This window comes from Podarcis bocagei (assembly GCF_964188305.1).
Source record: "Podarcis bocagei genome assembly, chromosome: 10".
Taxonomy (NCBI): Eukaryota; Metazoa; Chordata; class Lepidosauria; order Squamata; family Lacertidae; genus Podarcis; species Podarcis bocagei.
The window spans coordinates 40309130-40335883 of NC_138135.1; the positions used below are offsets into that span (position 1 = coordinate 40309130).

Genomic DNA, 26754 nt, shown 5'->3' on the forward strand with positions numbered 1-26754 from the left:
TTGTGCTGTTATAACTACCACCAGTAGATGGAAAGAAGTATGGGAATGAATCTACGTTCTTTTCACAGAAGTTATCAGGTTTATGAGTGTGTGGACATTCAAGAGTGACAGATAAATTGGGCAATCTAATCTGTTTTCTTCCAGTTTTGAAAAGCAAATTGCTGATTTTGTGTTATTTTGCCAGTTATGGTAGAAGCTGAGCTGAGTTGAGCCAAGCAGTGAGATGTCAGTTGCTAGAGAAAAGGAAATAACTAAAGCCTCCACCCCAGAACACAACATTGATCCTTCCTATAAGTCAAACAAGCCTTAAAACTTGGTTGTATGTTAATTAAAATAATGTCACTAAATTTTAGGTTAATTAGTATAATTATACTAGTACTTCCTCCCTGGGCAATGTGGTTGAGAGTGTGGTGGCTAAATACCTGCAAGGATGGGGTGAGCTCCGTTGTTCGGTCCCAGCTCCTGCCAATCTAGCAGTTCGAAAGCACATCAAAGTGCAAGTAGATAAATAGGTACCGCTCCGGCGGGAAGGTAAACGGTGTTTCCGTGCGCTGCTCTGGTTCACCAGAAGCGGCTTGGTCATGCTGGCCACATGACCCGGAAGCTGTACGCCGGCTCCCTTGGCTAATAAAGCGAGATGAGCGCCGCAACCCCAGAGTCAGCCACGACTGGACCTAATGGTAAGGAGTCCCTTTACCTTTTAGACCTGTAAGAAACAGATTCTAGTCTGGTTTCAGGCCAAGAACAATTTGGCCCTTTCCATGTAACCTCCTTAGTCCCACTCACGTGACCTTATTGGTCCCTGCCTACATAACCTCCTTGACCACAGGTTGCCTCACACCAGGTTCAGGGGTGACCAGTCACTGCTCAGGAACAGTAAGGGAAAAGAGACCAGCAGAAGCAAGGGCAGTGGAGTAAATGGGGCTTTAGGTCTCAAGCAACATGGGAGGTGGGAGGCCCTGAATTCCTTACTTCTGGAAAACACTCTAAATCCCACTAAAAAGAATCCAGTAACGTTAACCAGTAATGTTAAATATTGCTTTCCAGTCTATCCTAAACACCCACATTAACAGCATTAGACATATAAAATGGCATCATTTTGCACCATTATGTTCTATTTTCTATAAATATTTGTGATGTTTCTCAATCCCACCTCCTTTTTCAGAAGGCAATAGGGAAATGCAGAGCTCTTCCCAATTACATCCACATACCTGTTAATGAAGCCCTTTCATAAATTGGTTTAAATGCTTTAGATCATTTTCTTACGTTCATTCAGCAGTAGTTTGATGTTCTATTTAATAATCTACAGCTTTCAAGCAGTTTTTCCTCAAGGGTTGGTTGAAGCCTTTCCTGATGTCATTGTTCTGCATGAAAGATGCTAATTAAAAACAATTCTAAGGAAATTGAGGTCTCATGAGGGGGGGGACCAATTTCCTCAAATATCAAAAAAGCATGCTGGTTACCAAACTAAATGTATGCAGGTTTATTAAGTTTTAAAGGGAAGACACAGATCCTGGAGGTAGAATATAAAATGAAGATATCATCCTGACTATGACTTGAGAAATCTAGTATGGACAAAATGCTCCATTATTCATAAGAGTATTTCCTATAAAACATTACAGATGTAGTGAATCACTAGGATTTTTCAAGCAGCAATTTTCATATCCAGACCAATCTAATATACAAGGGAATCCACTTGATTTGATTACACTGAGTCTTTCAAAGTTGTTGGTTTTGAACAGCCACATTGCCTCCAGTAATAAATCCACTTAATAACTTCTTGTGTGTTTAGGACTTCCGGGGGCGGCGCGAAACTGTAATGGCGGTCCTCTTCGGGCTCTGAAGAGGGGCTCCGCGGAAAAGGGTCGTTCGCTGCGGCATAGCGACGACCCATTAAGATAAACCACGGGTAGAGTGAGCCCGTGGCCGTGGGACTCGGCGGGCACCAGAAGCTGCTCCGAAAGCACAGAAGGGACCCCGTAAGGAGACCCGGAGTGAAGGAGGGGTAGCGGTGCTGTGAGTTCATCGCTCTTTCCGCGGAAGCGAAGCCGCGCGGCTGTTACAGATGAGCGCTGATCCTTCTTCCTAAAATCAACGCTAAACTGCAAGCAACATACCCGTGAGTAAAGGGGTTTAAAATTTGGCAAAAGAAATTCGGCTAATTTGGCTGAAAGCGGGAGACGAGAAAAGGGAAGTCCGTCTTCCGACATTGCTGACAAGATCAAAGCAAAGCTTTTAGAAACGGAAGCATTTGAAACGGGACTTTGGGAAGTTTAAACTTTTTCGTGCTACAAAATCTGCCTATTTTATTGATCTGAAGGTGGAAATGGACATTGACTAAAAGAAGCAGCAGATGGTGACTTTCCTCCTATCTTTTTTCTTCTTTGGGCTGTATTTTTAAAGAGCCAGATTGTCGGGCTGCCAGAGAGAGAGACTGTGTCAAACTGCGGAAACAGTTGCAAACTGTGCTAGAAAGTAATTGTTACATTTGAGCAGAAAAGTCTGATTGGGATATTGTTACAAGCACCTTTTGTGGAACTCTGTCGATTTATAAAAGGTGCTTTGGGAGATCTTGAATTTATGAAGGGACTTTTGGATTAATGAATTTACTGTTCTGAAACAATTTGGAACTTTAATGGCGGATTACTTCCTTCTTTGTCTTTGAAACCGGGTGGCACTCCCCCTACAGGGCTTTCGGATTATAAAATCCTGGGAACTGACTTTTGTTTTGAATTCCATCTCACTGGCTGTTTACTCCTGAATTTGTCTTTCCCATGGAACAATAGACAATTTGACCTTGAACATTGACAGATGTGTAATGAGTGGTGCAGGGAGAACAAGAGCGTCTAAAGCAAAGGAATCTAAAGAGGCTAAGGAAAAAGAAAAGGAAAAGGAAAGAAGACCAGCACAATTTGTACAAACAACATTGACCCAAGGACGCCGATCGTCGGTTCCAGCTGTACTGGTGTCTCATAGAGAACAAGGGGAAATAACTGAGAAGTCCACTGAGGAAGATATGGCAGCAGGTGGGTCAGACACACTATTAAAACAAATATTGGAGCAACTATCAAGTTTAAATCAGAAGGTGGACGATCAGTCTGTGAAGATAGATAAAGCAACTTCCTCGATCCAAAAACTGACTGACCAAGTTTCCCAGCACACGCAAGCCATAGAGAAATTGCAAGGAGCAACAGCGGAAAATCGAGAATTAGCTGGAGAAGCAATCCAGAAAGTGGGAGTCCTACAAAAAGAGGTTGAAGAAATAAAAGGAGAAGTTAGGCCCCTGCACAAACAGGTGGGTGAACAACAAGTCTATCTGTCAATGGTGGAACTGAAAAATCGTGAGAGCAACATCAAATTGAGAGGTATTCCAGAACTCGAGCAAGGAGACTTGATTGGATACTTAACACAGGAATTCTCGAAGTTCTGGGGTTTAAAGGAAGACACGGATTTTAGGATTGTCTCGGCATACAGATTGGGAAGACTGGTAAGGAAAGACAGATCCAGAGACTGCTTGATAATTTTAAGAACAAAGGAAGAGAGAGACAAGATCCTAGGCCTTCATTTCAAAAAAGCAATTGAAATACAAGACAAAAGAGTGGAAATTTACAGAGATATTCCGAGGCAGCTGCTGGACCTTAGAGCCACCTATACAGAATTAGCAAAATTGCTGAGACACAACGCAATTCCCTATAGGTGGGAGTTTCCACAGGGATTATCCTTCACCTACAAAGAAAGGAAGGTTAAAATAAGAACACCTGAAGATAACCAAAGGTTCCTTCACGATCACGGAGAAGATCTCCAAAAAGGAGCGGATTGGCTTCCAGTTTTACCAGCACCAGCACCGCCCGGAAGTGGGCCAACGCCTATACCTTCGGGATCTGAACAAAAGAAAGACACCCCATCTTAAGAACATCTTAATTAGAACAGGATGTCTCTGCAGCTACTTAGTTGGAACATAAATGGCGGGAATTCTCCGGAAAAAAGGAGAAGGATATTTCATATCCTAAAAAAAGAACAATTGGATGTAATATGTTTGCAAGAAACACATGTGACTAGGCTCCACAGGAAAGTATTAATCAATAAAAGACTTGGCCAAGAATTTATCTCATCAGATAAAGTTAAAAAAAGAGGTGTTGTAATTTATGCAAAGGAGAACCTGTCGCCAAAATTTTTATTTAAAGATGATCATGGAAGAATCCTCGCAATTGAAATCCAAACACAAGGGGAAAAGATTTTGATATTAGGAATCTACGCGCCAAATGATGGAAAATCAGAATTCTACAAGAAGCTGCATGAGACAATGATGGACTATCTGGACTATGCAAATATTATTGTGATGGGAGACATGAATGGGGTGGTGTCTACAAATATGGACAAATCTCAAAATCAAAACTTAACAACAGACGGCAGACTCCCTAAAACTTTCTTTGAGATGACAGACAATATGGACTTGATTGACATTTGGAGGACAAGGAACCCCTTGGGTAAAGAAGGAACTTTCTTTTCTGAGGCCCACTTGTCATGGACACGAATCGACCAAATTTGGATATCCAGAGGGCTGGCTCCGAAAACGAGAAAAGTGGAAATCTGCCCAAAAACCTGCTCCGACCATAATGCCTTAAAAATGGAATTGAGACTTTTCCCAACTGGATCCTTCAGATGGAGAATGAATGACACCTTGCTAAGAGATCAAGAGATTGTTAAGAAGGCCCAAAAAACGCTAAAGGACTACTTTGAAATAAATTTGAATACTACGGTGGAGAAAAGAATAATCTGGGACGCTAGCAAAGCTGTAATGAGAGGGTTTCTGATACAACAGAATACAATAAAGAGAAAATTTTGGAATGGAAAAAAGGAAAAAATTCTAGAGAAAATAAGTGAAGGAGAGAAAAAGCTGAGAACTAATCCGAAGTCAAAGGAGGTGCTAAGAGAGATCAAATTCCATCAAGCACAATATTCGAAATTGATTAATCAAGAGATTGAGTGGAAAATCAAACAAATGAAGCAGAGATCGTTTGAATCAGCAAATAAATGTGGAAAGTTGCTAGCTTGGCAATTGAAAAAAAGACAAAAGCTAAACACGGTCACAAACTTGGAGATTCAAGGAAAAATAGTTCAGAAACCAGAAGAAATAAGAAAGTGCTTCCACAGATATTTCAAAGAACTATATGCACAGGGGCCTCAGAAAGAATCGGAAATAGACCAATTTTTGAGGACAAATGGACTATCCAAAATAAGTCAAGATAAAAGATCAACTCTCAACAGTAAAATAACTCAACAGGAAATTGAAGGTGCCATACAAAATATGCAACTTGGCAAATCTCCAGGCCCAGATGGTCTCACCTCCAAATATTATAAGACTTTGAAGGATTGTTTGATACAACCGTTGCTGGAGGTTTGCAACCAGATTATGGAGGGGAGAAGGGCACCGGAAACGTGGAAAGAAGCATTCATCACATTGATTCCTAAGTCAGAGAAGGAAAAGACTCAGCTTAAGAACTACCGTCCCATCTCACTCCTGAATGTGGATTACAAAATATTTGCAGACATTTTAGCAAGTAGACTTAAAAACGTTTTAAACGAAGTAATTCACAAGGACCAAGCAGGCTTTCTCCCTGGTAGACACATGTCTGATAACACCAGGAACATCATTGATATATTGGAGTTATTGAGAATTAGAAACACAAGGGCTGCTTTAATCTTTATTGATGCGGAGAAAGCATTTGACAACATTTCTTGGATGTTTATGAAGAAAAACTTGAAGGGGATGGGAGTGGGACGGGGGTTTGAAAATGGACTAGAAGCAATTTATTCAGAGCAAAAAGCCAAGTTGATAGTGAACAATGTGGTGTCGGATGAACTTCTAATTGAAAAAGGGACACGACAGGGGTGCCCTTTATCCCCTCTGCTATTTATCTCTGTTCTGGAGGTATTGCTGAATATGATTAGGGAGGACCAGTTGGTGCAAGGTATAGAGGTCGGAGCGAAACAATACAAACTGAAAGCCTTTGCAGATGACCTAGTTTTGACAGTACAGGAGCCAGTATCTAGCACAAAAAGAGTTTTGGAACTTATCCTGGAGTTTGGTCGGGTGGCGGGATTCAAGTTAAATAAACAAAAAACTAAGGTTTTGGTCAAAAATTTGACATCTACAGAGATAGAGGGGTATCAGAAAGAGACAGAGCTAAGTGTGGTTAAGAAAGTGAAATACCTGGGGGTATATTTGTCCACCAAAAATTTAAATCTTTTTAAAGATAATTATGAAAAATGTTGGTTGGAAATTAAAAAAGATCTGGATATTTGGTCAAGATTGAAACTTACCTTGTCAGGCCGAATCGCAGCTATAAAGATGTGTGTTTTGCCAAAAATGCTGTTCTTATTTCAAACCCTTCAGGTCGTGGACAGAATGGAATGTTTTGGAAAATGGCAGAAGGATATTTCTAAGTTTGTCTGGCAGGGCAAAAAGCCCCGAATAAAATTCAAAATACTAACCGACTCAAAAGAAAGAGGGGGGTTTGCCCTGCCGGACCTAAGGTTGTACTATGAAGCTGCAGCCTTCTGCTGGTTGAAGGATTGGTTCCTGTTGGAAAACACCGATGTCCTAGATCTGGAAGGGTTTGACAACGTATATGGTTGGCATGCATACTTGTGGTATGACAAGGCGAAGGTGCATAAATTGTTCAAAAACCATATTGTCAGAAAATCAATTTTTGCCGTCTGGACGAAGTACAAGGATTTATTAGAAAGCAAGACCCCGAGGTGGCTATCACCTGTGGAAGCCAAGATTTCAAAAAAAAAACCCAATATGGAGGCCTACTGGCCAAAGTATTGGGAACTGATTGAAAGAGTTGGAGATAATTGGAAGCTCCAAAGCCAGGACAAATTAAAAGGTAAGGTGCGAGACTGGCTACATTATGCTCAAATTCAAGAGGTATTCAAAATGGACAGAAAAGTGGGTTTCCAGTTGGAAAAATCGAAACTGGAGACGGAGTTGCTAGAACCAAAGATTAAGGTACTTTCGAGAATGTATGACTTGCTGCTTAAATGGAACACACAGGATGAGACAGTTAAATCTGCTATGATAAAATGGGCACAGGATGTGGGACACAACATTATGTCTGAAGACTGGGAAAGGTTATGGAACACCGGTATGAAATTCACGGCATGTAGTGCCTTGAAAGAGAACATTATGAAAATGGTATACCGGTGGTACATGACCCCAGTCAAGTTGGCTAAAATATATCATCTTTCTGATAATAAGTGTTGGAAATGCAAGGAGGCAGAAGGGACATTCTTTCACCTCTGGTGGACCTGCCCGAAAGTAAAGGCCTTTTGGGAAATGATACATAATGAGCTGAAAAAGGTATTTAAATATACCTTTTCTAAGAAACCAGAGGCCTTTCTCCTGGGCATGGTGGATCGGAAGGTGCCAAAGAAGGACAGAACCTTGTTTATGTATGCAACCACAGCAGCTAGGATTCTCATCGCTAAGTTCTGGAAAACACCAGATTTACCCACACTGGAGGACTGGCAGACGCAGTTGATGGACTACATGGAGTTGGCAGAAATGACTGGCAGAATCCGAGATCTGAGCGAAGAAACAATGGAGGAGGACTGGAAAAAATTTAAGGACTATTTGCAAAAACATTATAAGTTGTTTGAATGTTAAGATAGCGCACGATTAAGAAATACTATGCTTCTGCATTTTATTTTAAGCAAATGATAAAGTAAGCATTGATGGAAAAAACGAGACATATTTGAAACAAAATATTATGTTTATCAAGAGTCTTAAAATTAAATTACAAATTTTTGAAATTGGTAACATAATATATTTAAAGGTACAATAAGATGGGAAACAAGATAACAAATTGCTGAACTGGTTAGAATAATGAACGCAATGCTGAGAGGATGTGAGGAGGTCCAAAAGTGAAATGCTGAAGGATGTTAAGGAAAGCTTCATAACATTTTTTCTTGTTCTTATTCTTTCTTATACATATATACAAAAAATGTTTCTTGTATCTTGCCATGTAAACAATTTTGTAAATCTATGAAAAGAAACGCAATAAAAAATTTTTTAAAAAAAAAAAATAACTTCTTGTGTGTTTGTTTCATTTAATTGTAAATTTACAAAAGCGTGGTTTGCAACTTTTAAAATAAATATTAAGGGCAAAAAATTGGAGCATTGATACTGTACACATGAATCATAGAATCATAGAGTTGGAAGAGACCACAAGGGCCATCGAGTCCAACCCCCTGCCAAGCAGGAAACACCATCAGAGCACTCCTGACATATGGTTGTCAAGCCTCTGCTTAAAGACCTCCAAAGAAGGAGACTCCACCACACTCCTTGGCAGCAAATTCCACTGTCGAACAGCTCTTACTGTCAGGAAGTTCTTCCTAATGTTTAGGTGGAATCTTCTTTCTTGTAGTTTGGCTCCATTGCTCCGTGTCCGCTTCTCTGGAGCAGCAGAAAACAACCTTTCTCCCTCCTCTATGTGACATCCTTTTATATATTTGAACATGGCTATCATATCACCCCTTAACCTCCTCTTCTCCAGGCTAAACATACCCAGCTCCCTTAGCCGTTCCTCATAAGGCATCGTTTCCAGGCCTTTGACCATTTTGGTTGCCCTCCTCTGGACACATTCCAGTTTGTCAGTGTCCTTCACATGTTTGCATGTGCACCCAGTTTTGAATGGCGTAACACAAAGTGCATGAAATATTCAATATAATGTTTCCCAATATCTGAAAAATATCACTATGCATTACTCCACAAAGAGTGTAAATGTGGAACTTTTATCAAAAGTGCATGACCGGTGATTATTCTGCTACACTAAAAGGAAAGTTATTCATGAGAACTCAGATACCTACACATGAGCCTAAGCCTAGAACCACTAGAATAAAAGGAGCCAAATGCTTTTCAAAATCTCAAACAGAACCATAAACTGGTTCAGCAAGATACTTAAGACCGTGTGGCTCTGGAGGACAGTATGGCTTTGTGTGAATTTGCAGCAGGTTAGATTTGACAGAAGTCATTCCATGTGTCTCTGAACAAGGCGAATCTAAATTTTTACAAGTGTATAACTAAGTGAATGGTTTCTTCTTTCACGTTTTAGGCCTCCCAACTTGTCTTCTGTGTATGTGCCTAAGTACTTCTGTCTACTGTGATGATCGTGAACTCGAAGATCTTCCCCCCTTGCCGAAGGAAACCACACATTTCTACTCTCGCTATAACAGAATCAAAAGGGTCAACAGGGATGACTTTGCTAACCTAAGTATGGATGACTTTACTATTGGTTACTACACTTTATTTTATTGCATGCAATGCAAAGTACTTTCTCATACTGAAAGATAAGTGCATAGTAGCATACATCTTCTGGACATAATATCATATTGTGAACTATAATTTGGGACTATTTGCATCCAAAGAATGGTGATTGTCTGTCCTCCCCACCCCCACCCCTGGTGTTGGTCTTTAAAAGCAGGCAGAAATGCTGTAATTATTTCGCCTGCTTTGGTTTTCCCTGACTAGGCAACTTAAAAAGGATTGACTTGACTTCAAATTTTATATCTGAAATTGATGAAGATGCCTTCAGGAAACTACCACAACTTCAGGAACTGATACTTCGAGATAACAAGATAAGGCAGCTTCCAGAATTACCACCAACCTTGATATTCATTGATATTAGTAACAACAGGCTTGGTCGCAAAGGAATCAGACAAGAAGCATTTAAAGTGAGTTCTGTATTTAACTGCTGACTAATTTGAAAAAAACCCCTCTATTTCACTAATAAAAAGAGTCATTATAAGAGCAGGAGGGAGTTCTCTCATAAAGTGATGTGAGATAGCTCTTCCAGTGCAAAACAACATGGTGGCAGAGGCTTAATTCCTAAGGTCAATGTAGAAAGGATCATGGATTAGGCACATATTATTTTCCTGTGCACTGCTTGATTGTGAAAAAGCTCCAAGCAGTTTACAAATATAAAACAATAACATTATCAGTAAAAACAACCAAAACATTTTTTTAAAATCAAAATTTGCCATTAGCATGTATTTTTAAGCAACCTGTGCCATGCACATATACATCAAAACTGATACAGAAGCCGTATTTTTGTACTCAAATTTAATGATCAAATGGAAAAAATACCTTGCATGAAGTCACTGTCAGAGTAAGGTGGCAGCTGTATGGCTGCATGGTATGATTCTTTCTTCCGTGCTCTGAGAACAACGGAGAAATTGTGCAGTGATAAAGAGAGAAGTGCAGTGAGGTCAAGCTCAGTCTTATGGCCTGAAGTAGCCAGGCTTTGCAAACCTGAAAACAAGCAAATAAAACAACTAAGCCGAATGTTCCACACAACTGGAGCTTTGACATTCATTGAATCTCTAAAAAGAATCAATCTTGGTACAGATGTTTAAAATGATTGGCTGAATTTAAGTGTCTGTACTCATGGGTGGCTCAGAACAAGAACAAAGAAATCACTTCTTTTAATAATAATAATAATAATTTTTTGTTTTCTTCAGGATATGTTTGACTTGCACCATCTTTACATCACTGATAACAACTTGGATCATATCCCACTTCCACTCCCTGAAAGCCTCCAGTCTCTTCATCTGCAGGTGGGCTAAAACAATCAATAAATTCTTTTGTATATAGTGTTTACTGGATAAGAAGTGTGCCAAATTTCATACAAATAGGTTTAGGGGCTTTCGTGCTAGGAAGAACTAAATATCATTTCCTCTTGTTAGAAGTTGGACCCATTGGTTACAAAGGTGCTCTCTCCCCCTCTGCATCCTCGTGCTTTTGTTAAATTTGGAGACATAAATTACATATGCATACACAAAAAGTATCAGGTGTTATAACCATAATTGAACAACAAACCAACAACACCAGAACTGGCTTATGAATATAAAAAACAATTTCACTGTAATAAATATATACCCTCATAAACGAACTAGACAATGGGCAAACTAAAGTGCAATGTGCATAACCAAGCATGGAGATATTCATAAACATAGAATGTACCAGTGTCTCTCTCATTGCTGTACTGGTTATGCATGCAATAAATATGTCATAACACAGCTGGAACAAATAGTCGTTCACTGGGAGCACAACGCAATAAATGTAGGAGTGGTTGCCAGAAGGCGTTCTTCAAGTGGTTAGCTGGAAATGCAAAGCCAAATGATCAATTGAAGCCAAATAGATGAGACCTGTTCTCCGGATATTATCCAGGTTTCGCAGCGAGCTTCATCAGTCCATGATGCTAATCACTCAACACTGTTCGCTCAAGACAAAAGGTACTCACAGGCACAGCCTACATATGGTCTTGCAAAGCTGTTTCTCCCCATAGCATGGGGAATGTGGACAATGGTAAAATCATGTCCTCTGATAGCAAGCTAGACCTGTCAGTCACAACAGAGTTCCTCCTCTGTGGTCCCTCTAATCCTGGTGTTCTCCCTCCTCCTATCCTCCCAACATAGTGGGTAAGCTTAGACACATCGGGCCACATCCAGCACTTCAGCTTTCCTGACGCAACAAACATCAGTGTGTGCAGTGTAGCTTCCTTTCCCCATCCTGTCACCCTCCGACCTTCCCACAAAAGTAGCTTGGAGACGGGGAGGACACCCTCCAGAGCAGATTCCGGTATATGCAAGAGGTGGAGAGAAAATGGAGGTCCTATAGCGCCAGTAGAGCCACATACATGGAGCATTGGATAGAACCAATATCTGGTTGCAGCAGATATTTGTCTGCAGCATTATTTTGATGTCTGGATATCTAAGGTGCCACAAAATAATAATAAATAATAATTTTATTATTTATACCTTGCCTATCCGGCTGGGTTTCCCCAGTCACTCTGGCCAGCTTACAGCATATCTTAAATATATATATATAAACATCAAGTGTTAGAAACCTCCTGATACAGGGCTGCCTTCAGTTTGTGTAATTCTTGATCTCCTTGACATCTGAAGGGAGGGCGTTCCACAGGGAGGGCACCACTACCAAGAAGGCCCTCTGCCTGGTTCCCTGTAACTTAGCTTCTCATAGTGAGGGAACGGAACCAGCAGAAGACCCTCAGAGGAGGATCTCACTGTCTGGGCTGAGCGACGGGGCTGGAGACGCTCCTTCAGATATACTGGACCGAAGCCGTTTAGGGCTTTAAGGCATAGCTGTCAACATTTCCCTTTTTAAAAGGGAAATTCCCTTATTCCAAACAGGATTCTTCGCAAGAAAAGGGAAAAGTTGATAGCTATGCTTTAAGGGTCAGTACCAACACTTTGAATTGTGCTCTGAAGTGTACTGGGAGCCAGGGAAGATCCTTTAGGACCGGTGTTATATGGTCCCGGCCGCTGTTTCCAGTCACCAGTCTAGCTGCCACATTCTGGATTAGTTGTATTTTCCAAGTCACCTTCAAGTCCCATGTAGAGCGCATTGCAATAGTCCAAGCAGGAGATAACCAGGGCATGCACCACTCTGGTGAGACAGTCTGTGGGCAGGTAGGGTCTCAGCCTGCATACCAGATGGGGCTGGTAGACAGCAGCCCTGGACACCAAATTGACTTGCGCCTCCACAGATAGTTGTGAGTCCAAAATGACTCCCAGGCTGCGCACCTGGTTTTTCAGGGAGTCCCCCACATTCGCCCGCCCCTTGTCCCCCCAAAACAATACTTCTGTCTTGTCATGATTGAACCTAAACCAGTCAGCTGCCATCTATCTGCCAGCTGCCTCCAGACACTCAGAGTTCCCTGCTTTTATTATTATTATTGATTCAATTTCTCATCTGACCATCACAAAGCCCTAGGGCTTTGACTTGTGCCTCTTTGATATCCCATTTCACCTCTAAAAAAAACAAAATTCCTCTGAGGCATCCTGCTTGGCCCCAGGATTTATCCAAATCCAGTGCACGCTATTACTAATTATTAGGTTATTGTTGACAAACTGACATTTAAATTGGAATTTAAATACTGGCTTTAATAAATCTTTTGTTTTCTTTTTAGAACAACAATATACAAGAAATGCATGAAGATACTTTCTGCAAAATGAAGGATTATTCTTACATCCGCAAATCTCTCGAAGACATCAGGCTAGATGGCAATCCCATTAATCTGAGCAAAACCCCTCATGCGTACATGTGTCTACCCCGTCTGCCTGTTGGGAGCCTTTTTTAGGCTTAGGCCATAACGAAAATGTCATGTAACATAATTTCTTTTGCAAGTATGCTTTCTAAAGCAAACTGCTTCAAAAGCTTCTGACAGTATGATATGGTTGTATTGGTGTAAAATAATAAGTAAACAGTTGCAGTCAGTAACGCACAGTGCTGAATACTAATTCATTCTCTATTAAAGTATACCCTGCTTCCATATTGTAACCAGTGCATTGTAATCAGTGCAGAATAGCTGACATGATAACTATGATGAAAGGAGAAGGGAATGAATAAGTATTAGAGAAACTGAATATTAATGATACATGGTTCATAATTTTATCCACGTTAAAATTGTAATAGTAAAGCTATAAGAATTGTATATAAATAGAAAATGACCCACGCTACCTTGTTTTTAATCATATTCTATATGTAAAGCTTTTCCATAATTTTTTTCATAAAAATGTAACAAAAGTCCTGTCTGGATGAAACCAAAGCTCCATATAGGCCAGCGTCCTACTTGCTATAGAGGGCAGCTAGGTGCCAGATCAGGTTATTTTACTAAAACATTAATATTAAAAATAAATACACTCTCTTGTAAAATGTTGAACACTGCTTTGTACTAAAGAGGAAACATGGAAACTGTCCTTATACTGTATAAGTAAAAAAATGTACACCAAGTATGTGTATTGTCTTCACAGTAATTTTGTGCTAGATAATAGTGAAGAAATAAAATTCCCCGCTTCTCTACTAAACTCACCAACCAACTCAAAGCAACAGTAGAAGACTTCTGTGAAATGGTATATTTCAATAGTTCCTGACACTATGGAAATAAGTGCAGAGCAATACCAAGTGTATTGTAGAAACTTTACAGAATGTTTCTGTTCATATATTTTAATACACCAAAGGGGAGAAAACATTCAAATATGAAGCACTACTTCCTAAGAAACTCTGTCCCCAACATTCAGTCAGTATTTACCTTCTACATATATGCTTTCCTCTCTAGCATCACACTACCTAATACTTACTTCAAGTGTCCATGACAGTTTAGAAGATACTGTCCTTATTGTCTTGGAAGATGTTTTGTAGGGCCAATTCTGGGGTGGTTTCTAATACTTGCTTAGTTATTTTACATATTTCTCGTATGGCTGTTGTGCAGAATAGTTGGATTTTGGGGCACTCACACCACATGTGGAGGTATGTGCCTGTGGAGGTGCACCCTCTCCAGCATTTTGGTGAGGTTCCTGCCCATTTACACCACAAAGAACTCATAACCCACCTACTTTCAGCAGTCAGAAACATCATAACCAGACACTGGAGAGACCTGTCAGGAGTAAGTATGGTACCAAATAGTATGGGAATCAGCCTTACTAGAAAAGTTAACCAATAAACTGAAACTGACATGGGGGCAAATAGAAGAAGACACCTTCACCCCGGTATGGCTCCCCTTTATCACATACACAGTCCAACAAGACAATGACAAAAATCCACCAACATACAAATCAATATGGCTAACCTGATCCAAAACACCCACCCACCCCACTCACACATGAAAACGAAGACCACCACAGCCAACCACAATTGAACAACCACACCCTAGGCCAACCCCAACCTCTCTCACCACCAAAGGAACACAAGTGAATAGCAGAGAAGCTGCACAAGCGACGCTGACACAAAACCCCACATATATTAAGTAAAAATTCTATTACTCGCCACCTGACCCCACCTCCACTCATATTTCCACCTTTTCTTCCTAATGTCTCAACAAATGAAACTGATCTGTAAAAAAATGTTACTTGGAATTAAAAGAGAGAGATTGCACATACTTCTGTAAACCAAGAAAATCTTTAATAAAAATACATTTAAAAAAAGAAAAGAAGATACTGTCCTTAAAACAGAGCAGTGCCTACAGTGGTCAGTTCTGCTTAAATTAGAATTGTCCTGTCCTGTCTGTGACTGGTTCCAATAGGCTGAGATTACATGCAAGATAGGAATGTAGCAATTAGTCAGGGTCAGAGCAGATAGATGGCTTGGACTTACTGAATCAACTGACCTTCCCAAAGCTCTGAGTGTGGCAGTTTGCTCCTCCTCGTGCTGCCACAAGCTCCCCTCCCTCCCTGCTTCCCAGAACCAGAATTGGGCTGAAATGGACGGAGCAGCAACAGGCTGCACATAGGCTTGGTCCCTGATTGCTTGGGGAAAGCTCTGGAGAGGAGAGACTTAGACGGCTGCAGGGAGGGTGGAACTTTTTCTTGGCAACTGATTCATGGCATAAAACTACCAGGGATGAGCTGCTGTGCTCATTAGGCCTGACACTCAGCCAAGTCTGTGAAGGTTGTGTTTTTGCTAATAAAGTGTTAACTCCAACTTTGAATGGTGTGATTTATTGCAGACTCACTCTTTGACTGTCTGTATTTTAGGTGTTTTCTTTTTTTATTTGTGTTATATGCAATGGTCTATGGCTGCAAGCAATAAATCTTCTATTGAATAAATAAATAACATTCATTTGAGAGCAATGTGATTTGTGCTTAAAGGGGCATTCTTACATGTGTTCCAATGTGTACTCAGATGTTCACTCCAATGCCTAGCCAGCCAGTGCTTCCCATTCTGCTGCTCTACTTTCATTGCTACAGTACAGTGCAACAAAATTTTATGCAGGAGCAAAGGCATTGGTCTGGTTGCCAAGACCATTGAGACTAGAGGGTGTCTATACAGTTACTTGCTCACAGGACCAGCATTTATTCTCTGTGGCCCTTTCATTACTCCCTTAAAAATGGTCAAAATAGGGGCTTCTTTTCAAGGGCAAATATTTGTTAATATTCAATCGAGATATCACAAGTGTTGCTATCTATTTGTTGTGAGACAGGGATGTCTAATCCATGGCGCACAATCTACAACTGGTTCCCAAGAGCTGTAGTCTACTAAGACCTGCCTCCCACAATTTGCCATGTACATTTTTTAATGGCTTCTTTGGATCCCGTTTCGATGCCATGATGACAAATACTTTTTTTGTGGCCCTCTAAGCCAGTCCTGGTACATTTTAAAACAATACTTTAATGTCTATATTAATACATATTAACTGATTGATCCTATAGTCACCCAACTATAAAAAGCATGGGAACCCTTGGAGTATTCTTTAGAAAAGAAACAATCGTCACACTTGTTTACATTTTGGCGACCTGCACTTTGGCATGCAGTCTCTGGAGGGGTTGACCATGAGTCAATGCAGCCTTCAGCCCATAAGGTTTATTACCTCAGCTGTAAGAGTTGAGCTTCTTAATACAGGGTGCAGATTAAAGTCAAAGCCACACTTGCACGCATATGTGCAGTAGAAATGATAGGAGCCACATGCATCTATCTTTAGACCTCTCCTTTTCCTATCCATGTGGTTTCTGTCAACAACTGTTGATCTTTTTTTACTAGCAACTAAGACGGCAAATACTCGGAAATTTAGCCAACCTCTGGTTTATTTGTTTTTTTAAAAAAATCTTTGCAAATAATATCAGGTTCTTAGAATGTTGATAATTTACTTGCATTGGTATCACCTTTTTAAAGAGTACTACTGCCATCATGTGTTGAGATATTATAAATAAAGCTTGTCAAATCCTCATATTTGTATTTTGTGTGTGTATTTAAAGTTGGGTGCTCTTTAACAACAGACTGGATAAGTCATCTAGTAATTCTGGCTGAAGTTTCTGTGTATCAGGATTACAGAACTCTCATGCTTTTTAGCTTCCCTAAAGTGTCTGGAGAATCAAGCTAGGCAAGGTGGAAATTAAGCCTGTGTCTGAATTTGTGACAGCTCCTGTACTGATAGAGAATAAAAGGAGATAATTCATTATCTTTTCAAATGGTCATTCTTCTCAGTCACGCTGATAAGAATCAATGAAGGAACATATTAGAAGCAGAGCCTTTGTTTTATTTAATGGCCAAGTTTCTGAAGCTGAACTTTCGGCATAGCTTGGAATGGTACTTCGGTTTCTTTCCAATAGAATGCAGTGTTTTGCTTTTTTCTCATAAGAGTGAATAGCAGCCTTTTATCTGAGAAAGCAAAAGGGTGCAGCATTCAAATGTTTATGGGGCCACCTGGCCTTGATGACATAGGGAAAGTAATAACTAATAATAATATTTATATGCTTCCCATCTGACTAGGTTGCCCCAGCTACTCTTGGCGGCTCCCAAGAAAGTATTAAAAGCACAATAAAACACCAACCATTAAAAACTTCCTAGAACAGGACTGCCTGCAGATGTTAATGAAAAGCTTTCTGGATCAGACCAATGGCCCATCTAGGCCAGCATCTTGATCTCACGGTGGCTGACCTGATGCCTGTGGAAAACGTGCATGCAGAATTAGAGCATTGCTGCACTCTCCCATACTGGGGTTTCAAATAACTGGTATTCAGAAGCATTTCTGCCTCTGACTGTGGAAGCAGAACATAACCATCATGGGAAGTATCCATTGATAACCCTCTCCACCATGAATGAAGGAGCAGGTTTAGCCCCATCAGCTGAGCCATAGATTAAACCCTAGATGTGGGTGGCGCTGTGGGTTAAACCACAGAGCCTAGGACTTGCTGATCAGAAGGTCGGCGATTCGAATCCCTGTGACGGGGTGAGCTCCCGTTGCTTGGTCCCTGCTCCTGCCAACCTATCAGTTCAAAAGCATGTCAAAGTGCAAGTAGATAAATAGGTACCGCTCCGGCGGGAAGGTAAACGGCGTTTCCATGCGCTGCTCTGGTTTGCCAGAAGCGGCTTAGCCCTGCTGGCCACATGACTCGGAAGCTGTACGCCGGCTCACTCGGCCAATAAAGCGAGATGAGCGCCGCAACCCCAGAGTCGCCCACGACTGGACCTAATGGTCAGGGGTCCCTTTACCTTTACCTTACTTTATTGCATACATATCAATAGACTATTGATAGGCTTGGTTACCTGCATAAACACAAAAACCTGGATCCTGAGCTCCATGGCAACATTCTGCTTATGATGGGGCTTTTCAACACACACACCCTGTCTCACTGCAGCCCCTCCTTTCCCCCTGGAAGCTAATCCTGAGGGTTGGGAAACACGTTAGAAAGCCATGGGATGGTGTACAATGGGTTGCGGAGCAATGTGGGAGTCAGGGGAAAAGAACCTGGGATGAACAGAAGTGTTTCTGATCATATTGTGGCAATTTTGGATCTCATTAAGTTATTTTTCAAATCAAATCAAAGACCTTTATTGGCATCACAATCTAAAACATTTCAGGTCACTGGGATAATTAAAAGGACAAGGGTGAAGCTGTTGAGGGTCATAAAGTCACACTGTGATCGTGTGCACTTAGATATTCTGCTTCGCCCTGTCTGTTCCCTGAAAGGTTGGTTCATTGGGAAACCTTTCGGGTAAAATTGTGGCTAAAAAGGAAGCTACTAAAGCAGGGATATCTTTGTCCTGATCTGTCAGGAGAAACCTCATTTGACTTCTTCTCAGAGTTACAGGCCGGAGGTCCAACATTTTGCTCAGTATCAGTTGGCGAGGTCTGCTGTGTAGAGAGCAATCTAAGAGAATGTGGTCCATTGAATCAGGTACTTCTTGGTTGCAGGCACACAAATGGGCTTGATATGGGGCATGTGAGAATCTACCTTTGGTCACTACAGAGGGGAAGGCAGTTAATCTTGTGAGCATAAAGGCTCTTCAATGGGAAGGGAGTAGTAGATCCTTTGGCACAGGTTCCGTAGGGTGTTGTAATACCTAAGGCCTCCAGAGAATAGGATCTCAGAGTATGAGGTAACAAGCGCTGTCTTTCACGGTCGCTGTTTGATTATTTGGAATATGTAACTTTCGTCACATGCTTCAAGGCTCTCAAGAGCAATGCCCAAACTACGGATTTTATCTTGAATTGCTCTATACCATCCAGGTCTTCAAGCATAGAGGTTAAGAAGGAGTTAGATGTTGTTCTAAAGTGGACTTTCAGCCATGCCTTGATTGTAGTGAGCCATGCATTGATTTCCATCAGATGTTGACCAGTTTCAACACATAGGGTTAAGTAACTTATGCATTTAGGGTCACAATGAATCTTAAGAAGAAAAGTCACTTGAATTTGTTCAACTTCTCTGTTAAATGCTTGTATCCAAATTGGAATGCCGTACAATAACTGAGAAAGGGAATTATTTTATATTCTGCTCCAGACCTAACTACACATTACACAGAGACATTTGAAACTGAATCCAAACCAGCTTTCTTAAAAACAACAACAAACCACAACAACAACTGGAAGGGAGGAACAGGAGGGGCCCCGGGGCCCCTATACTGCCTGCTAGGTCTCTGCTACAAACTGCCCTGTAGCCTTTCTCCATGCATAGATCAAAGCACGTTTATAGTCAAGACGACGAAAAACCGGCTGGAGCAGACCTACTTGTAGCTGAGTAGCACTGGGAAAGGAAAGGGTTCTAAGAGAACCCTCTCCCTGCTACTTGTCTGCTCCAAGTCAACCCCCCCCCCCAATATGGCTATAGTTAATCCTTTGGGTATTTAAAAGTTATCTTCTTCTGCCTTCAACCTTTTGATAAACTGGAAGAAGGGCATATTCTGTAGGGTGTGCTCTATCAACTCAAAGTTAAAATTTAACTATAACCAAATACATACATTTATAAGAAACAGAGTTTCTAGCTATAAAATCCATATGAGCATTAAGATATTAGCAGTTTGTGGGCCCAAGTTTGTTACCCAAGCATCATTTGTAGGAACTGTCCTGAAATAAATAATAATAATAATAGTAATTTATTTATTTATTTATTTATTTATTTATTTATTTATTTATTTATACCCCGCCCTCCCCAGCCAAGGCCGGGCTCAGAGCGGCTTACAAGCAATAATAAAAACAAGTTGAATGATTACAACTTAAAAACAAAATTAAAAGACAACATTAAAATATTACAACATTAAAATAAAATGTAGCCTCAACGCAGGAGGAGAAGGAAAGAAAAAAAGAAAGAGAGGGAGGGAATCAAATTGGCTCCAAGCCAAAGGCCAGGCGGAACAACTCTTACAGGCCCTGCGGAAAGAAATCTGATATATATATATATATATATATATATATATATATATATATATATATGGCAGACATAGAAAATTAAATATGGGGTCATGGGCAGTTTATTCACATCATCCCTGTGTAATTTGGACAGGGAAATCATGAGATGGGTTTGTTTTTCTGCCTTCTGTTCTGAAAAGCAGAACTCATTCATTACTTAATCTTTGGTAACAGCTTATGTTGAAGTCATTAAAGATGTCATATGGCACAGGGCAGTCTTTATTGATTACTGTTACACTGGATTGGGGTATCTGAAAATAGTATTTGCCTTAAGCTATGTCTGGCTAAAAGATGCACGCCAACATGGCTACCACGACAGTTGTGTGGAGTCAGTTGCCCTGGAGCCTAAAGAAGACAAGAGTCTTTGATTCTACTGAGCTGCTCTCAAAAGAACACCTATCACAACCCCACCCTGTTAAAAGCTGGCGGAATGTCCAGTTACAGCCCCACCCATTGCTTTATGATTGGTTCCCTGTTGCCTAGGGTGATGACGATGCTTTATTCAATCTATACAAGGCTCCCAAGAGGAAAGGAAGTCGCCACCCCTAGTGGCATGACACCTATGGCCCACTGAATCTGGGTCAAAGCAGCATCTCACACCGGGGTCTCATTGTATTACGAGCAGTGGCACCAAAGCCACAAAGAAAGAGGGAGCAACAGAAAACGACCAGGAAAAGAAAGTACTGGAAAATCAGGAGTGTGTGCCCAGCTGGTTAAGGGCAGAAGGCACAAACCACACAATACAGAACTAACAGCACAAGCAGTGGCTGCTGTGGAAGGAGAAACTCCTAGGGAGGAAAAAAACGAAAGTTGGAAAGGTATTTTTTTGGAAGAGGCTTCCCAATTATCTCCTGAAATGTGGAGACAGGGACGGCGGTGTTATCAGCAGCTGTCTCTGCAACTAGGATATACCAAACAATGGCCCAACATGGGAAGAAGGGACCAAAATGGTGAAAGAAGTGATCCAGGAGTGTCTCAAGGTAGCCATCACGATACCAAAGTGCAGAAGCCCAAAGCTTGTCACTTTTCCGAACGGAAGAACGGTACGTTCTCTGGGAATGGTAGACCATGGAAGAAAAGGGGAGGCTATTGGAAGAAGAAAAGATCACCTAAGAAGGAGAAAGCAAAGCATTGGTGTGCAAGTCACCAGTGGAAATCCAGATGTTGTAGGATTGGGAGAAGTCACCGCCGTAATCGGAAGCGGAAGAGCCAGCGTTTGTTAGCATTTATGCATGCAGCTGTAAAGGGGAGACTGCGCCCCATGAATCTGTGTGGATGGAGGGCACCAGGAATGCGTGCCCCTAGGAACACAACACAGTTTATCATGCATCAGGTGTACCAAGACATGCGCCAGGAGGAGAAAAGGGCAGCGGCGGAAAAAGCAGCTGCTGCCGACAAAAGAGAAGAAGAGAAATCAGAACAACAGCAATCTACCGGAGAGAATGATTGTGACATGGTATTTCCAAATGCCAGTTGCATGGCCACCATTTCGGCTATGAGCCCACAGATAAATATTTTCATGGGAGATGAGGAAGTTGGAGAAGATGAGAGTAGTCAGAAAAACCAAATATATGAAGATATAGGTCTGGAATCTCACCTGAGTATTTCCTGTGAGCCATAAAAATACAATGACTGGACTATGCGTTTGTATTCCTCGATAGTTCAGAAGAGATCTTGATCTCCAGATTCTTAAATAAATGTATATTCTGCTCTCTCAACTCTGTTCCGTCTTTATCTGGTGTGGTTCACATGCTTGCAGAGATGTGCAAAATGCAAATATACTATTCTTAAAACTCTGTGCCCTCAAAGTCAAAATTGATTCAGGAAATCATTTAAGCTTAAATCCTGATGAATATAAACTGGCCCTAAAGAAAGTTAATTATTCAAAAGTCTCATTGAAAATGAAGTGGGAGTCAAGTGTGGCCAAATTTAATTAAATTGGGGCTATTGAGTTTGATTTTGACAAAGCTTCACATGTTGTGGAAGTGTTCAGTGGGTCTTACTCCCAATGTATAAGATTGCCTCTTTTAAACCTGCTCTCAGTGACAAGTTCCAAAATGTTGGTGCCACTACCAAGAAGGCCCTGGTCCATGTTGCCACTCACTTTATTCTACATTAAATGGGTAGGTCAAACATCTGAAGAAGGTCTTCATGTGCATGAAGGTTCAAATGGGAGACAATCCAATGTCTCCCATACAAATCCAGCCCACATTCCAACTTGTAAATGTGGTATCCAGTACTGTACAGGTGTGTGCCTGTGTCTTAGTCCCTATACCACAGTAAGCTCATAGGGGGAAGAGCACACACACAGGTTGGGTGGGTATCAGCAAGGATCCTAATGGGCCTTGGTCAGGAAGGTCAAGAAAGTTGCCAGTTGGACTGGTACAGTTTGGTTTAACCTTCATCCAGAAATCACAGGATCTAGGAGGCCAGAATGCATGGTACCAGCTGGTTTCTCCCTCTTACCTTGGAAGTCAAGGTTCTCAATATGATCTCTATGGGCTCGCTAGGTCCCTGCCTGCATTGCACCCTTGCTTGGGACAGAGCCTCTGCATAGCCAGTGAGTAACCTTCACTCCTGGGCTGTTAGCCTTGGTGTCTTGCCAAAGGAGTGGCAAACATCCCATTGCTAGATCACTAGGTTCCATCTGGCCTGTAGCGGCAATTGTGTGATTTGACTTCTGTGGGTCCATATGAGAGATGACAGGATTGTTCTCTCCAAATGAAAGAAGCAAGATGTCTACTACTATTAATAATAAAATACGTCAAATGTATTCCAACTTGAGCTTACTGTACAAACTCCATTAATCCAGCCTGACTCCATAAATTCAGTGCGCTCGTTCTGTCTCATTCTGTCCCCTGTCAGACTGATCACTAAATCTTTGTTTCATGGTTGGGTTGGAGAGTTTAATTCTGGAACCTGTAAGGCCAATAAATTGTAAAAAAGAATAGATCAGTGTAGAAGAGTGATATCTTTTGTATTCAGTAATGCTTCCACAAATAGAAAATCAATTCCTATTTCCTGTTTTTCATTATAGAGAAAAGATTATGGCAATCCTCAGGGTACTTACTCTAAAGCAGTCTTATTGATTGCATTCAAAAGCTCTAGTTCAGGTGTCTACCATTTCAATGGAAAAGACATTCAGAGGAGTGCTTAGGATGATAGTCTGACTTGGCGTTGAGCTGAAACAATATGTTCTGTGCGGTGCATTTTTCAGAGGATTAAAATGTAAGATGTGCTGAATGTTCCCAGCACCATTACTTTGATAGGACCCCGGTAAAAGTGGGAAGGATAGTTTCAGGAGGGGAATTTAAATAATTGGCAGGAATGGGCAGGTCTTACCCTTAACAATAAGATGGGCAAAGGCTCTTCTTGTAAAATAAAAAATAGCCTCGCCACTGCTCCATATCAGAGTCGCCCCCCCTATTTTTTCAAAGAGGGCAGAGGAGGATAACTTGACCATTTTGAAAGGACTAGTTATAGTCTTGATACAGCAATGATTAGAAAGGTGTTTGGTAAATTTTGAAATATTCCGCTAGTTTCCATGGCACTTTTGGCTATAATCCCCTTTCTGAGCCATCTATGCCAGGAGCAATTGCTACAAATGGTGGTAACAAATTCTGTATGCTAATCATACATTGTGTGAAGAAGCAGTGTCTTTTCTCTGTCCTGAATTGACTGACAATCATTTTAATTGAATGACCCTGAGCTCTTCTGAAAGAGGGAGAGAGAGAAAACCTCTCAACACAATTTCTCTTCAATCATGGCTCCTCCTTAGCCCAGAGGCTTTAGCTTTAGTCGCCCATTACCAGCCTTTTTTAAAGGCTTATAATATCCTTATTGAGATTTTCAGGGAAATATCAATCAAAAGTCCAAACTACTCTTCCTGATTAGCCACCCATCATCAGGCCCATCATCATATATGTGGCTGGGGGGTTGTGTCATAACTTAATGCTTACATTGGATATAATTTGCCAGTTTTTTTGCTCCTGAAACTGCTGGGCAGCTTTGGACCCTTAAACTATTAGTGAATCTTTGGGGAGGTTGGAAGGGTTATAGGATGGAGGTGTGTGCTCAGGGCCAGCCCTACCATTAGGCAAAATGAGATGATGGCCTCAGGCAGCAGATACTGGGGGACCAGTCCCCTAGCTGTTCCTAAGCCTCCTTCCACTCCTAGTCATTCTGTCAGAGAGCAAAGCTTCAAATGCTTTTAGGGTAGTTTAAAGGTAAAGGGACCCCTGACCATTAGGTCCAGTCGTGGCTGACTCTGGGGTTGCAGCGCTCATCTCGCTTTATTGGCCCAGGGAGCCGGCGTACAGCTTCCGGGTCATGTGGCCAGCATGACTAAGCTGCTTCTGGTGAACCAGAGCAGTGCACGGATATGCCATTTACCTTCCCGCCGGAGCAGTACCTATTTATCTACTTGCACTTTGACATGCTTTCGAACTGCTAGGTTGGTAGGAGCAGGGACCGAGCAACGGGAGCTCACCCCGTCGTGGGGATTCGAACCGCCAACCTTCTGATTGCAAATCCTAGGCTCTGTGGTTTAACCCACAGTGCCACCCGCGTCCCTTTAGGGTAGTTTAGGCCACCCTAAACTAGCTTGTTGTCTCAGGTTCAGTGGGGCTGGTGGAGTGGCAAGCAGGGAGGGCAACAGCCAGAGCCACACCCTGGATTTGTTATAAGTAAGAAGGCAGGCAAGTGGGGGCTGGTTGAGGACAAACTGTGGTCAGTGGGGCAGTATCTCATTTGTCCTCATAGACCAGCCTCCACTGAGCAGAGGGCAGTGTCATGTCACCAGTGCTGAAGAAAGATTCAACTGGAAGTCTAGTTGAGTTTTGTATGTGGGAGGGAGTGCCATTTTATTCTTCACCTGAGAGAGCAAACCTTCTTAGGTCAACCCTGAGGGTTCTTATTATTCCCAGCAAACAGTGGCATTTTTCTTCTCTCTCTGTTTTTATTCGCTTAAATTGTTTTTGTTGTTGTTCTGTGTGGATTGCAGTGGTGCTCCTGCTGGCTGCATTAATCTCCACCACTTGCTTGCAGGAGGTCACCAAACTACATTTTCAAAAGTGAAAGACCTGAGAAAATGCCATTGTTTGCAGCCAGCAGTAAGTGTCCCTCAAGCTGTTCTAAAACAATCTCTCTTTCTGAAAGATAAATGAAATGTCTCCTGTTTGTTGCCCATGAGTGGTGTAGCAAATTCAGAGAGGGTTTTTCATCCCCCTTTCAGACCTCCAGTGAGGAAACTGGTTTTAATGATAGATTGTGTCATTCTCTTAGGAGGTCAGCAATTTCACTTGACATCCTTCAAGAACTTTTATATCATATGGACCCAAGGATTTGTTGACTGTTAATGTGTCAATCAGCATAGAACTTCATTTCATCTTCTGTATGTGACTTACTTCTTCTGACGCCCTCCCTGAATCAAGCGGTTATGTGTATCTGTACAGTACTTATCCCATTCCCATTTTATTTTGACAATCCTATGACATAGATTAGGTTAAGTGAGACAGGGACAAATCCAAGGTCACTCAAGGAGCTTCCTGGCTGAACAGGGATTCAAACCAAGATCTCCCTAGTCCTAATCTGACACTAACTACTTCACCACACCTCAGTCTGAAACTGCATGAAAGCTTGCAGAAAGCTGGCAAATACTGAATTGTGCTGACCCATGACTGATTTCATAATAGAAATACTTATAACTTTGTTCCAAATGAATGGTCTTGTCTCCTGATTTTTTTATTTACCTGGCACTCTGTGTGTGCACATGTGTATAATGAATGATCAAATGCAAAAATAACAATGTTTGTCCTTAAATTTAATTCACGAATCTTAGATGAGTGTAGTAATGATCTCTTCCACTTGGAGGCAATCTTTTCAAAGAAGAAATTAAACATTTTCAATCAGATCTTGTTATGATTGACTGGACAGATTAAATAAATAGTTCCAACCTAAGGAAGAAAGCATAAAGTATTCTCTGTGTATTTCAGCAAAAAAAAGTCCTGTCATTTGTCTATGGTAGGTTTTTTTAAAAAAATAAATTCTTAAAGTGTGTTCTGAAAACTTAAACTGTGAATTTAAAGAAGCTTCAGACTCCTTTTAGATATCTCCATGCTTAGAAGATGTTCATCATAGACTCATCCACCTAAGTAAAATAAGACAAAAGCCCAATTCTGAAGTGAATCAAACCCAGAAATGTTAAAACTAGTTGAACAGCAGAATGAATAAACCAATATACTGTATGCTGACTGTTGTGTAAAAACAGGTTCATACTGAGTACAATTTTTTCAGGAATGAATTTGGAATGAAACGGAATGTGATTTTCAGGGACGAATATTTGAAGTGGTTAAGGAAGGGAGAAGAGGTTGTGCATTATGTTTACTTTAGGTATGCAGTGTGGCAAGTGCCACTGCGGGCAGCTTCCTGTTCTCCCTGTTCCTTGCCCAGTGTGTGTGTGTGTGTGTGTGTGTGTGTGTGTGTGTGTGTGTGTGTGTCATAGCTGTCAACGTTTCCCTTTTTTTAAGGGAAATTCCCTTATTCCGAA

At 41.2% G+C, this 26754-nt stretch overlaps 1 protein-coding gene and 1 long non-coding RNA gene across 5 annotated transcripts in view; one reads left to right on the forward strand and one right to left on the reverse strand.

Moving 5' to 3' along the window:
- The window catches only part of EPYC (epiphycan), a 32201-nt gene extending 18383 nt beyond the window's left edge, over positions 1–13818 (forward strand). For all 3 annotated transcript variants that reach the window (XM_081210957.1, XM_081210956.1, XM_081210958.1), the window contains exons 4-7: positions 9120–9278; positions 9536–9738; positions 10525–10620; positions 12996–13818. In XM_081210957.1, the coding sequence (XP_081067083.1) occupies positions 9120–9278; positions 9536–9738; positions 10525–10620; positions 12996–13166 (629 nt within the window). In that variant the 3' untranslated portion in view covers positions 13167–13818. The remainder of the gene's footprint in view (positions 1–9119; positions 9279–9535; positions 9739–10524; positions 10621–12995) is intronic.
- LOC308596144 lies at positions 1218–26158 on the reverse strand. Of its 2 annotated transcripts, XR_014012362.1 has the most exons (4): positions 22998–26158; positions 17352–17465; positions 10151–10315; positions 1218–1364 (listed from the first exon to the last, which is right to left on the reverse strand). It is a non-coding gene; the product is annotated as an uncharacterized lncRNA (long non-coding RNA). The 2 variants fall into 2 exon arrangements; XR_014012363.1 differs by lacking the exon at positions 1218–1364 and having other exon boundaries at positions 10056–10315.
- Between the last annotated feature and the right edge of the window lie 596 nt (positions 26159–26754).